This window comes from Gossypium hirsutum, chromosome D06, assembly GCF_007990345.1.
Source record: "Gossypium hirsutum isolate 1008001.06 chromosome D06, Gossypium_hirsutum_v2.1, whole genome shotgun sequence".
NCBI classification, from domain to species: Eukaryota; Viridiplantae; Streptophyta; class Magnoliopsida; order Malvales; family Malvaceae; genus Gossypium; species Gossypium hirsutum.
This window is the reverse complement of record NC_053442.1, coordinates 66,009,233-66,023,542: the sequence shown is the minus strand read 5'-3', so window position 1 is coordinate 66,023,542 and position 14,310 is coordinate 66,009,233. Positions and strand designations below refer to the sequence as shown.

Here is a 14,310-nt window from a genome sequence, read left to right as displayed (position 1 = left end):
TAGCAAAAATAAGTAGTTTATAGTTTCTTATATTTAACAACAATTCAACCGATTTATCAATTTTAGTAAAGTACAAGGATTAAATTTAGATAAATTAAAATAAAAGATTAAATTCAAATATGGGTAAATTACACCTAAAGTTATTAAATTATTAGTAAGTTTACATTTTGGTCACTTAACTTTAAAAAGTTACAAAATGATTACTAAGTTATTCAAAAGTTTCCATTTAAGTCATCGGTTATTAAGTTATTTTATAGAAAAAGTCTAGTTAGTGAGCTCTAAGTGATGATTCGACGACCGGTATACTGGATTAGTACCTATTGACGAGTAAAAGAACATACCTTAGATGCAAGTCGATCTAACGGTCAAAGTCAGAGATTGAAGAACAAAATTATTTGGATTTTGATTCGTAGATTCGTGATGTTTAAAGTTATTTTATGAAAACAAGTAATTTGTAGGAAAGAAGAGGATGGAGAGCTTTCGATTGGTACAGTTGAGTGACTTAAATGAGATCTTTCGAATAGTTAAGTGACTATTTTGTAACTTTTTGAAGTTGAGTAGCCAAAACGTGTACTTACTAATCGAGCTTGGGTGTAGTTTACCCTTCAAATATTTTGTGAAGTTGAGGGATCGAATTAAGAATTAGACCTAGTAGTTATTATCGCGTTCTATAGATATTTCTCCATTTCAAATCCTTTTCTCTGCTTTCATAGAGGAAAGATGGCGTCCTTTGATGCGTACGGAATGGAAGGGGAAGAGATTCACGCTGCTCCTAATAACCATCCTTTCGCCGTCGGCGATGAGAGCTACTCGAATTACGGCTCTTACTCCAACTTCACCGATGACCAGCTGTTTACCGGGGACGGGGGCGAAGTGGCGGTAGATGACGTCACTACCTCTGCTGATATCTTCGGATTCGGATCCTCTGATCCAACTCCTGCCTACTCGCAATCTCCATTCGCTACTGCGATTCCTGTTGAGAACGGAAATGGAACCAATGGATTTGATCTTGGAAACGATGGCGTTTTCGCTTCTGATGGACCGGTGCTTCCTCCTCCTACTGAGATGGAGCCTGAGGAAGGCTTCGTTCTTCGCGAGTGGCGGCGGTGAGTAGTAGTATTTTCTCTTCTTTTCTTTTCAAATTGAATCGCTCAATTTGCTGACTTTTGTTGTGTAGATTTGACCAGATCTGCTGGTTTACCAATCTTTCTCAGCTTAGATCAACACTTTCAATTCGGATTCATAAAATTTGCCATTAGTTGAACTAAGATTTACTATAAATCCAAATTTCTTAACGATCCTTGCGTATTTTTAGATTTGCCATGGTTTTAACTTTTGCGTCAATAAGCTTTTTGATTTTTAGGTATGAAGTTCAAATAGTTCAAGTTCTAGTTTTCAATTACATTGTTCTTAGTTCATACTCCGCCCATTGTAATCCATGAGTGTTCGTTAGCTTTGATGAACAAATTAGGAAACCTTTTGAATGCAGTTTTAGATTTTACGATCGCATAAGCCATAGATTTGTTTAATAATTGATGTATAAGATCCAGATCCATATTGAACTTACCAATCAGAAGATGTTTGAATAGCTTTGGAACACTGTATCATTTCATTGAAATCATTTTCTTTTGAAAATCATATGCATTATTGTAGATTCTGAAGATAATATGCTTATATTTGTAAAAAGCACATAAGATTTAAATGCTTTATTTTAATTTGTTAAGCCAGTAACCGAATATCATATTTAAGTTTCAACATGCCCGCAAGCTGGAAGAATTATTTACAGATTTGCATGGGGACCTAAGTGGAGAAGAAATGTCGAAGCTGAAAAATGATTTGAGCTCGAAAACTCTGATATAATGTCAACTTGGGTGATCAATTCTCCCGAAAACTTTAGCTGATATGGACATTGCAATGAACTCCTTTTTTGGGATTGACTTGAATATAGTTTACTGATATTATCAAATTCTTCATTTTTACTAATTTTTTGTTGTCTTTGTCTTCGAAAGATGTATGAAATTATGGTATATATTTGTTCGATTAAATTGTTAGTTGGCAGCCTAAAAGATTTATCTTGCTGATATTCAATTTGTTGCTGCAGTCAAAATGCGATTCTGCTCGAGGAAAAGGAGAAGAAGGAGAAAGAGTTGAGGAGCCAGATAGTCAAAGAAGCCGAAGTGTTTAAGCGGGCTTTCTATGAGAAAAGGGAAAAAACAATTGAGACCAACAAAACTAATTACAGAGAAAGAGAAAAGGTAATCTTTCCAACAATATGAGTTGTCATATTTGCGCATATGCATGCGAATGCTATATCTTCATCATAGATTCAAATAGCGGTCGCAACACAATGTTAAGACTTTAGTTTTGGTTCTATCTGCTGTCGATATTTACTGTAATTTGACTGCAGTGGCCATTTATTATATCTGGAATCGAGATGAAAATGATGCGACCGGAAATGGTTTTTGACCGTAGATTAAATCTTTGATCTTGATATTTTTTATATTTTGTGCTTGGAGCAGCTGTACGTGGCTAACTAAGAGAAGTTCCATAAGACTGCGGACAAACAATACTGGACAGCAATAGCAGAACTCATTCCTCGCGAGGTCCCTAATATCGAAAAGAAAAGAGGGAAGAAAGACAAAGAGAATAAGCCCTCAATAACTGTCATCCAAGGACCAAAACCCGGAAAACCGACTGATCTTTCAAGAATGCGGCACATTCTCGTGAAGCTGAAGCATACTCCCCCGCCTCACATGCTTCCACCTCCTCCAGCAAAGGAAGGTAAAGAAGGAAAGGATGGCAAAAACGACCCTAAAAACGGAAAAGAAGCTGCTTCAAATGGAACTGCATCTGCCGAGAAAATGGCGCCTGAAAAAGATGACACGGCAAACGGTTCTGCCCCCGAACACGATGCTACTACGGCTACTAAGGACCAATCTGGTGCCGAAGCAGAACCAGAAGCAAAATCGACAGCGTAACTGCTTGTGATACATTTACAAAGGTTTATTCTTCCCCATTCTTTTTATTTTCCTCGAGAGATTTTGATTCTTTATGCATTCCATATTTACCATAGTATTTATCTTGCAAGTAATTTAGTGACTTCATTCTTAATAGAATTTCATGTGATTTGTGATTGGATTTCAAATATCATTTTATTTTTGCTTATTTAACTTCGTGGATAGACTTAATTGTGTCATTTGGGTATAACGAGCTTTTATTTTTTTCTGTTTCAACATTTAATGACACTATTATTTAAATGTGCCACTGAATTACTGTCACAAGTCAATTCGATACCAACACCTCTTTACATATTTAAAAAAAGTTATAATTGCAAGGGTATTTTTTATTTTTTTATCTTTTAAGAATTTAATTGAATTGTTATCATGAGTCAATTAGATACAATGTAGTTTTGGATCAATCAATTTTTAGAGAAATTGGGAGATTATAGAACTCATAAAAGCGTTGAAAAGATCCCACCATTTCAAGCATGCTATAAATTTTGTTATTCCATGCTATAAATTACTTTACTTTTATAATATCACTTGTTAATTGAGGTTACTTTCTTAAAAACACCTTTTCTAAACCATCATGCTAATACGAATCCTTTTCTTTTCTTTTTTTTTGTATTGGAAGGAATTTATAAAAAAAAAGGGGGGGGGGGGGAAGGGAACCATGATAGTACGTAGATCGTAAAAGTTAACAGAACTGACTATTTTAACTTATTATAATCAAATTACACGGCAATAAGATAGTGAAGGGGTGAAAACATGCTTTTACCAAAATCTCTTTGCATTTGATTTTGTCTTGTTATTATTAGTGTTGCTTTTTGTGTATTCGAAACGGAAAATAATCAACTGCTTCGTGGCTGTGGTTATCACGTCAGTCTTTACACGCTGAAGGTCCCCAATTTGACATTGGGCGGCAACCGCGTTTTGTTGTAATCTAATTTTTATATTAAATTATGTCTTCATATATCTTCATAAACATTTTTCATTACAGCATATTTTGAACTTGTTATCATGGTATAGCGGTTATCACCAGTCTTTATTCCCTGAAAGTCCCCAAGCAACATTATCGCCTCGTGTAATTTTGATTTGTTTCTTGTTTCATTTTTGGGTGGGTATCCACCAGAAATGGAGTCCGTAAAAAATCCTGTGTTCAATCTTTAACAACCTCCCCCTCTATCTTAATTATATATTAAAAAAATCATTTTATCTAATTTAGATTAATTGCAGTTCAGACATGAAATTTTTGTTTTTCATTGAAAAATTTGCACATTTCTTAGTATTGGTATCCAAGTGTTGTTGAGAGGATCAATTCCTTCCGAAGAAGTCACAAAATATTATCCGATCTCCCAACAACCAAAGATATTATCTCCTGAGAGATCTTGCCTCTCGTTCTCTACCAAAAACTACTGTGCCATAAACAATTGCCGTAAGAGCCAAGCTCCAAGAACGCCTCAACCTAGGCAAACCCACCAAGGGAGATATAGGTAAGCCACTTGTCGAGAAAGATGATACAACTAAAGCTATATCAGGAGTCAACACTCAACACCAAGCCAAAAAAAAAAAATTTTATGCAAAAAAGTGACTTTGCAAACTAAATTACATCTCAAGAGCATTGCTATCGTATCCCCTCGCTGACTAAATTGTTGGTCTTGATGTGCCGATTTCTGCTCTGAGCATGTCACTATTTCATGTAAAGATCAACCAATAAGTAAATTATTGGTTATATGGAAATTTAACTCCTAAATGTAAACATATTTTTCAAAAAACTTAAGTAAAAAAAAATTATAACACTCTAGAAGAAAGTATAGTTTGTATATAAATTTTTTTTTTTTACAAAATTTGGTAATAGCACCCACAAAAAGTTCAAGATTAGCAATACATAATATATGTAATATTCAACTAATAATAGTACAACATTTATAGATAATAAAAAATGAAATAAAAAAATTCATAAGATTATTCAGAATCTCCACTGTGTTTATTATTATAAAGGGAGGATTCTAAATAAGGAGCAATAAAGCTTGACCTGATTTTAGATCACGTGCATCTCACGCTCCTTTCTTCTTTTGGTCTTTGGGCGGTTCCTTCGTAAGCATTCTTGGAGCGATTGCCATTGCCATAAGCTCTTGGAACAGCAGTTTACAAGCGTAAGGAATATGAACCTGTCAACCAGTATCATGCACGTTAGCCCGAGAAAATCAAAAACCGATCTGAACCAAAGAAGTTCGGTTATTTCAATTCAGTCTTTTCAAAACTAAGATTACTGCAACAGTAACCACAATTACCAACTTGAACAGACCTGTTACCATCCTTATATGAGTAAGGGTGTAAATGAGATATTGGTGCTTGCAAATTACTTGAGTTTGACTCGATAAAATTTGAACTCAATTTGGTAATTATTGAGCCGAGTTCGAGCTTAGTAATACTTGACTTGAATGGCTAGTGAGACTTTTCATATTTTCATTTTATTAAATTACATTATTACCTTTAATATATATTAAGCTTAGTTATTGAGCTCAAGCTTGAGTACAAAAATCGGTATACGAGCTTAATCGAGCTTGAGCTTAAAAACAGATGTTCAATCGAGCTGGGCAATATTCAAGCTCAGCTCAGCTCGATTACACCCCCATGTAGGAGCATTCTTTAGCAACAAAAATACACAAAAGGAACGACGATGGAGAAAGATGTAATGAAACGAGGGAAAGAAAAGGGTTACCTGAACTATATCAGTTTTATTCTTGCATCCTCTGCATTCAAACGAGTTCTTTTTTAGATTTGCGATAGCAATCAATCCACATCGTTCACAAACGTGGACTCTGTATGCATCACTTTGGTCAAATAATCTTTCCTTGAGGAAATGGGCAGCACCATGTGCAATCATGCAATCTCGTTCCATCTCTCCAAAACGAAGACCACCATCACGAGAACGTCCCTCTGCAGGTTGCCTCGTTAGAATTTGAACAGGACCCCGACCACGTGAATGGATCTTATCGTCGACCATATGCTTTAGTCGTTGGTAATATGTGGGTCCCAAGAATATCATAGCAGTAAGCCGCCTGCCTGTGTGCCCATTATACATGGTCTCGAAACCACGCATTTGATACCCACATTTATGAAGTGCTCTACTGATATTGTCCACCTAAAACATCAAACCAAAAGAATTAAAATGTATCCATAGTCTCAGAGCATGTATATGCGTTTAACATGGTCTGAGAACATCAAGAAACTTAATCAAGAAAATATGGAATTATTCAACATCCAAGAATTAAGAGATTGCAACTTACAGTGACATCTGTAAATGGAGTTGCATCACCTTCCTTGCCCATGTGAGCGGCAACTTTTCCCATAATACACTCAATAAGCTGACCGATTGTCATACGGGAAGGAATAGCATGTGGATTCACAATGATATCAGGTGTGATGCCTTCCACAGTCCAAGGCATGTCTTCCTGGGTGTAAGTCATGCCAACCGTTCCCTTTTGACCATGCCGACTACTGAACTTATCTCCAATCTGAGGAATCCGAACGGATCTTACTCTTACTTTCACAAATCTCAATCCATCAGCATTAGTTGTCAATAGAACCTACACATGAATAGAAATTAGTCAGTGCAATGATGAAATAACCAAAACACAAGCACTTACACCATTCAAACAGATTAATTAACATGATACACAAGTGATTAAAAGTATTAGTAACAACAACTTGAAAAGTAATTACCTGGTCCACAATGCCTGTCTCACTGTGTCGTAAGCTTATGCTATGATCACGTTTTGAATAGCGTGATGCTTGACCCTGAGCTTCCTCCTGTGAAATAGGTGTGGTCTTCCCAATAATTACATCCTCACCCGAAACTCTTGTTCCCTAACAGACAACAATAAATTAAATTTCAGGAATGAATGGTTAAGTCAACCGATTTTATACAACAATGACATGGATGTAGAAGCAGCATGCAAAATTGCACTTACAGGAGGTGCAAGACCATCATCATCCAATTTATCATAAGAGCCATGCCTCATTCCCTGCAAAAAGCAAATTGTGTCATATGCCAACATTCAAAAAGCCATGCCTCGATTTAATATTACATAAATAGAAGAATTAATTTGAATTGGTTTCACATTTGAACCATTTGCTTATTTTAAATTAAATTACTAGATTTGGCTTCATGTTATAGCAAATTTTGAAGTGACCAAAATTAACAAACAAGTGAAGTCATGCTCAGTCCTCACCATGGTGGTAGCCCTATCTGGTCGGCCGAAATCTTCTTTGACGAGGGTCCCCATTTTTTTCTCCTCATCCCTGCAAAATGCAAATGATGGAAATTTACAATGAACATTAATATGGAATAAGAAAAAAGGTCAATTCTGAGATCCAAAAGGCTAATATCTAAAGAAAGAAATAGCAAAAAAAGTTACGACTAGAATCTTACCGGTAAGAACGGAAGAAAAGTGATCGGAAGAATCCACGGTCTATTGATGATTGATTCATGATAACGGAATCTTCTTGGTTATATCCAGAATAGCAGGCAATGGCCACAATAGCATTCTGAGAAAGAAAAAGAGGCAAAAAAACAACTGTAAGGTATAGCAAAAAGAGAAGTAACTAAGAAAACAGATAATACAAAATCTCAAACTTACAATGCCAGCAGGAAGCTGCCGAAAATGGAGATGTTCCATAGCTCGTGTAGTAACAAGTGGCTTTTGGGGATAGTAGAGAACGTAGGCCAATGTATCCTGAGTAAAAAAATGGAAGGATAAATCATGATATCTCCCAGGTATGACAGTAGTAGTCGTGTAAATGAGAAGCAATACATACCATTCGAAATTGGTAGTTGGTGACATATATACCCATTGCTTGCTTACCCATAGCAGATTGATAGGTATTACGTGGGGACTGAAACAATAGATAATAAATGAGTAAAATCGAAAAAAATTTAAAACAATTCAATCAATTGATGTTCATCTTAGGCATAAGAATACCTGATTATGATCAGGGAATGGTATAATTGAAGCACAAACACCCAAAATCAGTGAAGGGTGGATTTCACAGTGGGTGTAAGTTTCAGAATAAGCTTCCTCTGGGTTGATTCTTGCTTGGACAAGATCCTGGAACAAAATTTAAGCAATTAGCTGAGTTCATTAACTATTTACTACTATAGATTTTGACCAATAGGACTCTTGTTTCTCACATTGATGGTCATGGAAATCATAGTTGTCTCCTCTTCTTCTGTGTCAATATATTCAATAAATCCCTTGGCTACAAGATCATGCCAGCCACCGTCTTCTGGGGTCTCCTGCAAGAAGAAAAACAATGAATATACAAGATGGAGATAAAGTTAAACTCAAGAAATATAGAAGGTTACAGGTGGCTCACCCTTTGTTGCAATGCATGGATGTCTTTCTTTTTTATTAGAAGCCTTTGCTTCTCCACAATGAACAATGGCCGACTGCAACGGCCATAGTCAGTATATATTCTAAGTTCTTTCAAACGAATATCTCGAACAACACCAACTTCAGTGTTGACATCAACCTACACAATTAAAGATCCATCAGCAACCAAACACATAAACATCGTTCTATTCAACTTAAAATGTTACATGGTATATGCTTTTCATTCAACCCGGAGCTCAACTCTCAATCTCGCATCATAGATTAACATGCAAACAACATAACGGTTTCTCTTAGATGACATCCCACTTAAGCAGAAAAATCATTGCAACAGTTTCACTAAAGTTTTATGCACAAGATCCCAATACAAAGAATACAATACCCGTCTTCTCAGCCGTCTCAATGTGGTTACAAGCATATCAGGATTCCGATGCACACCAACCCAACAACCATTGACAAAAATTTTCGTAGCTTGAGGAATAACTGCAGGTGAAATTTCCTGAATATTGAATGAAAATGTCAAACCAGGTAAACCTAATAAGGAAAAAGAAGGGGGGAAAAGAGAGGAGGTATAAATTCATTAGAAACTATGATGAGTATATACCTCAAAATTCTCTGTACCCCATTCTTCCAAAAATTCAAGAATAGGATATGCAGCTGATCCAACAGTTATGTACACCATCAAGGCAAGATTCTTTACAAGTCCACAGGCCTGATGCAGCCACAATAACAATTATGATTGGAACATTGTAACACGGGACAGTAATTCAACCAATATATCTGGCAGTTTACTTAAAATGCTCACCTGTCCTTCTGGTGTTTCAGCTGGACACATCATTCCCCACTGTGAGTTATGCAACTGACGTGGCTTAGCCAATTTCCCTGGCAAAGAAAAGCTTAATTAGCTAACGCATGTCGAAGTAGGCAGGACAGATGATTAATATACAGCAGTGATGGTCTTACCTTCACGTCCTATAGGAGAATTGAGCCTTCGCAAGTGCGACAACGTGGAGGCATATGTCAAACGATTTAACACCTAGAATGATCGAACAAGAACATCATATGAGGACTTCCAACCTGGGAAAGGCTAAGCAGTGGAGGTATAGGTACTTTATGCTGTGGCTTAAATCTTGGTATCGGGAAATTTAGTATAAATTTGCACTAAAAAAACTCAATAACAAGTTCTAACCTGTGACACTCCAGCTCTTGTACCAGCTGCATTTGCTTGCCCCCAATTTCCAGTAGCGAGTGAGTATTTAAGACCACTTGTAATAGTTTTTGCTTTGATAGCAAATTGCAGGTTTACATCCTTTCCGTTATCCACACACTAGCATCCAGCAATAAAATCTTTAAGCGCAAACCCGGGAAAAATAAAAGCCAGATTGCAGTGAGATCTAAAAAAACAATGGTTAAGGGAAAGAACCTTCTGCACATAAGATCTCACATCCCTAGTTAACTTCCGAAAAAGCTGCAGCAGTAGAAATCACAACCAAAGATTAGATAGCCAGTCAAAATGATACTGAGCATTGGAATTTTGATAACTATCAAACTAAAAAACAAACCATCCTAAAGAGGCCTCCAAGTAAAGGACCAGCAAGGTCCAGCCTCTTGTTGCCATAATGATCTCTATCATCTTCTGCCCTTCGGCCAAGTGCACAAAGAAGCAGCCGGTGAATGATATACCTGGAAAAAAGAGCAATAATTAGGAATGAATAAGAACACAATAACACAATCACAGCAATTTCCTCCATACCTACCCAAAATAATAAGCTTTCTTTGTCTCGCAAAACTCTCCAACACCAACGTGAGGAAGCATTTCCTTTTGAAGGATCTCTTTTGCGTACCTGTAAGGAGATGCTCAGAGGCTTCTTAATGAGCATTATGAACATTCACATTAAACATTTCATCACCCAAGAAAATTTGCAACACAGCACATACTTAATCCTCTTTTCTCTGGTAACACCAACAGTTGCTCCTCTTTTACCGATATAATCTAGTGCAACCTGAGATAGAGGAGAACAACACAGCCACGTTAGTAAGGTTCAATAAGGTATGCCACATGAAAACATAAGCATAAGAAATTACTAACATCTCAATTCATGACCTAACTTTAACCATCTCATAATCATTACACACAACAATTCAGATGTATACAGTGGAAAAGTGCAACTTCGGTAAACATGAAAATCTAGGTGGCAATAGAAATGAGCAGTGCACAGAACATAGCTCATACAGAAGCAATGAAAGTGACAAATAACACTCATTATAATCAAAATTTCAACCTAAGCAACACCTCTAGTGAGAGCTTTGGAAAAAGATGAAGTAGAAGAACAGAACCTGCTGGTTTTGAATCACAAATGCTTCTTCTAAGGAAGGCCGAAGCAGCTCCATCATCTGGGTATCAGAGAAGTCATAGCATATATGCTCTAATATATCCTTGTCAGCAACAAATCCCAAAGCCCGGAACACAATTATGATAGGAATTTCAGTACGAATATATGGAAGAGTAGCACGAATGTACTGGCCTGAAGAGCCCTGCAGTTTATGCATGGAAACCAAAAAAACCATCAAATCATAAGCTTTTACAACTAACTACCACATCGAATAATAAGATGGTGGAGAAAAGCATCCAAATGCCAGAACTATATTTACCCCTTTGGCACTCGTCCGCGAAAGCATCCGCACAAACATGGTACTTGGTGGCCTATTTTGGGACTCTGCCATGGATCGAACTTCTGCTACATAGGCGTATTTGTTTGGTTGCCTCTTTTTGAATACATAGACATGATTTGTGCTCATCTTCTCTTGGGCAATTAGAACTTTTTCACTCCCATTGATAATGAAATACCCACCTTGATCATATGGACACTCCCCAAGCTCAGTCAGATCCTTCTCTGAATTTTGATATAGTGTGCAATAACTCGAACGAAGCATTATAGGAACCTAATAACATGAAATATAGGGAATACGAGAGTCAATATTAAAAATCAAATTCCCCATTTACAAGTAGAAAGGTCAGAAATCAAACCTTTCCGATGAACACTTTGGTAAAATCTTGAGTCTCAGTGACTTCTTCACCATCATGCCCTTTTTTAATAACTCTTTTAGTTACATCGACATACAATGGAGCAGAGTAAGTGAGATTCCGCAACCTTGCAGCTTTTGGAAATAAAGTAGCAGTTTCACCATCCGACTCAGTCATCATAGGCTTACTTAGATAGATCTGACCAAAGCTAATCTTATAGATAGTCTGCAAATAGACACTAGTATTTAGAAAACCAAACAAAAGAAACAACCAACTTAAGCAAATAGATACTTTGAGCTTGGTTAGATCCATATAGAGTTAAAGGGGCTAACTGCCAAGCAAGCAAAATATACATTGAAAAGAAACAATTTCCTCCATAGAAAAACATGTAAGACATTAGTATTCAAGAACTTTAACTATCATGGTAAAGTAACTTTGGGAGTTAATTTGCTATTCAGTTCTAAATTTTCTCTTCACTAATGATTTTCAAGATTGCTTACCTTATCTTTTTAATTGAGTTCTAGCGCTAAATTAATAAGATTTAACCTAACATATAAACATGAAATTAACGAATTTTAAGATGAACTTCGAATTAACGACACAATTAACTACTACAGTTTCTAAACTAGAACTTTCTCGTTTCATTAATAACCTACAATCAAATTCCAATAAAAACTAAATCCAACCTAGAAACCGAAATTTAAACATTCATTCAACAGAAAAGAAAAAGAAAGAACCTCAGCGAAGTCAGACTGATGACCAGGATTATGCTGTGACTCGGGCCTGATCTCAATATCAGCCGATTCATCCACAATTTCCTGCATCGTGTTTTGGATAAACTCATCGAACGAGTCGAGCTGTTGACGCACCAAACCTTTCTCTTCGAAGTAAGCAGAGATAACCGCCCACGCATCTTCCTGCGTGATCTCCTCGTCGTCTTCATCTTCCATTAGCTGTGGATCGTACTCACTGTCGTCCTCCATAGTTAAGGGTTCTTTAAGGTTCGGTTTCGCACAGGGACTTTTTCTTGCTTTCGTTTACAGGGAAATTTTGAAAGTAAAACCCTAAATTGAGAGAGTTGGAGAATTTTAGTCTATTAAGAGCGGGCGGTGAAGCGGGACGATTAAATATGGATGACCCGGATGGACTGGATCGGATCCTTATCCCAATGTCGGGGAAATCTTAGGTTTTAATATGCCATAAGTCCCTATTCTCTTTGTAAATTTTAAATATAGTCCCTATAATTTTATTTCTAGGAATTTAATCCTCTACTTTTTCAGATTTTAAAATTCAAATCTAACTGTTAACAATGTTAAAATTATTTTGTTAAATTTAAGTTCATTACAATACTATTTTTAAAAAATTATATCGTTACCAAATAAATATTTTTTAATTTCAAAATGTCACATCAATAAATTTTTTTTAAAAATTTAATAGTGCTAGTAATTGAATCTAAATTTTTAATTTTTAAAAATAAAGGGACTAAATTTTAATTTTGTGAAAAATAGATCAACTTATTACCTATTTTAACTGATATACTATATACTCTGACTCAAGGGTAAATTTGGAAATAAATAATTAATTATGTCATTTAAGTAGTAACAAGTTTTTCAGTTCATTGATTGAACCACTGATCAATCATTATAGAAAAAAAATGTAACCATTCATTTTAATAAATTTAATAATAAAATTAAATATTTAAATTAGCTTAAATTTGGTATGGTATTAACAAGCTATTTATTCAATTCCATTGATTTTTTATCTGTTCACATGGGCGTAGTTAGGAGTTGATAGTAGAGGTGTTCATGGGCTGGGTCGGGTTCGGGCCGGGCCCATAAAAAATTTTAGCCCGGGTTCTAGGTTTGAGCTCAGCCCGGCTCGAAATATGGGCCTAAAATTTTGCCCAGGCCCAGCCCGAGAAAAAATTATAAGTCCGGCCCGACCGGGCTCATTTTTAATAAATACTAAAATTTTATTTTAAAAATTAAAAAAAGTATTTTAAAAATATTTTAAAATTTAAAAAATTTTAAAAAATATTTTAAAAATATTTTAAAATTTAAAAAATTTTAAAAAATAAATATATTTATTATATCGGGCCGGGCCTGGCCCGGGCCAAAAAAGTGGTGCCCGAGGCCTGGCCCGTTTTCTAAACGGGCCTCATTTTTTTGCCCAAGCTCATATTTCGGGCGGGCTATCGGGCCGGGCCGGGCCGCCCGGCCCATGAGCACCTCTAGTTGATAGGGCCTCGGCCCCTAAAATGGAAAAATTTTTATTTAGATCTTTTAAATTTTTAAAAATTTAAATTAGTAATAATAAAATTTTCTACCTTCGACCCTATCTGTTCAATCTTTTATTTGGTTTTATGGCATGGCTTTTTGAGACCAATCTTAAATTTTTTTTAGGGGCTAAAATTAAATTATAAAATTTGAAGAGGTCAAGATATAATTTTATTATAAATTTATGATTTCAGTATTTTTAAAAGGTCTAAATAAATTATTTTCATTTGGGTAAAGTATAATTTTACCATAAGTTAACTTCAATTTTTAAAAACTAAAGAATTTTCAACATATATTAGCTCACCAGCTTAGGCATTAAATATTAACTTGGATTTAACCTTGAGCATATTTAAAAGGCATAATGACAAATTTAACTCCTAACATTTGATCATTTTGTCACTTTAAACCTTTTTTTATTATCATTTTAGTTTTTTGTCGCTTTGAACTTGTTAATTTTTAATCAATTTAACCTTTAACCTTCAAATTTTAATCAAATTATTTTTTATTTTACGAAGAAGCCAAATGAACTATGAAAAATTTAAAGACACTGATGTGGTAAATCACGCGGCAGTCTATGTATTATTCATTACTGACAAATATTTTTAAATATCTTT

The 14,310-nt window shown here is 35.5% G+C and overlaps 1 protein-coding gene and 1 pseudogene across 3 annotated transcripts; one reads left to right on the top strand and one right to left on the bottom strand.

The window, feature by feature from the left end:
* Window positions 1–642: 642 nt before the first annotated feature.
* LOC121218695 (clathrin light chain 1-like) lies at window positions 643–3,165 on the top strand (annotated as a pseudogene).
* On the bottom strand, window positions 2,743–12,551 carry LOC107960207 (DNA-directed RNA polymerase II subunit RPB2). 3 transcript variants are annotated; one of them, XR_005915183.1, is made up of 27 exons: window positions 12,158–12,513; window positions 11,424–11,645; window positions 11,048–11,338; window positions 10,733–10,930; window positions 10,334–10,398; window positions 10,153–10,239; window positions 9,958–10,078; window positions 9,819–9,863; window positions 9,585–9,722; window positions 9,359–9,431; window positions 9,201–9,277; window positions 9,000–9,107; window positions 8,778–8,894; window positions 8,382–8,537; window positions 8,197–8,301; window positions 7,988–8,113; window positions 7,824–7,901; window positions 7,646–7,741; window positions 7,438–7,553; window positions 7,238–7,307; window positions 6,977–7,030; window positions 6,729–6,872; window positions 6,293–6,592; window positions 5,725–6,147; window positions 5,035–5,170; window positions 4,609–4,689; window positions 2,743–4,464 (listed from the first exon to the last, which is right to left on the bottom strand). XR_005915183.1 is itself a non-coding variant. In XM_016896497.2 (26 exons), the coding sequence occupies exons 1-25, from the start codon at window positions 12,401–12,403 to the stop codon at window positions 5,057–5,059; spliced, it is 3,570 nt and encodes a 1,189-aa protein (XP_016751986.2). In that variant the 5' UTR covers window positions 12,404–12,513; the 3' UTR covers window positions 2,743–4,689; window positions 5,035–5,056. The 3 variants fall into 3 exon arrangements, 2 of the variants coding, with proteins under 2 accessions (XP_016751986.2, XP_016751988.2); XM_016896497.2 differs by having other exon boundaries at window positions 2,743–4,689; XM_016896499.2 differs by lacking the exons at window positions 2,743–4,464; window positions 4,609–4,689 and having other exon boundaries at window positions 4,802–5,170; window positions 12,158–12,551.
* Between the last annotated feature and the right edge of the window lie 1,759 nt (window positions 12,552–14,310).

Excerpts from the sequence above, each read along its gene's own strand:
- LOC107960207 (XM_016896499.2), bottom strand. The coding sequence starts at position 12,403 with ATGGAGGACGACAGTGAGTACGATCCACAGCTAATGGAAGATGAAGAC. Across the intron at positions 11,339-11,423 it reads CCAAAGTGTTCATCGGAAAG|GTTCCTATAATGCTTCGTTC; the intron begins GTTTGATTTCTG and ends TCATGTTATTAG. Across the intron at positions 9,278-9,358 it reads TTCTCCTATAGGACGTGAAG|GGAAATTGGCTAAGCCACGT; the intron begins GTAAGACCATCA and ends TTTCTTTGCCAG.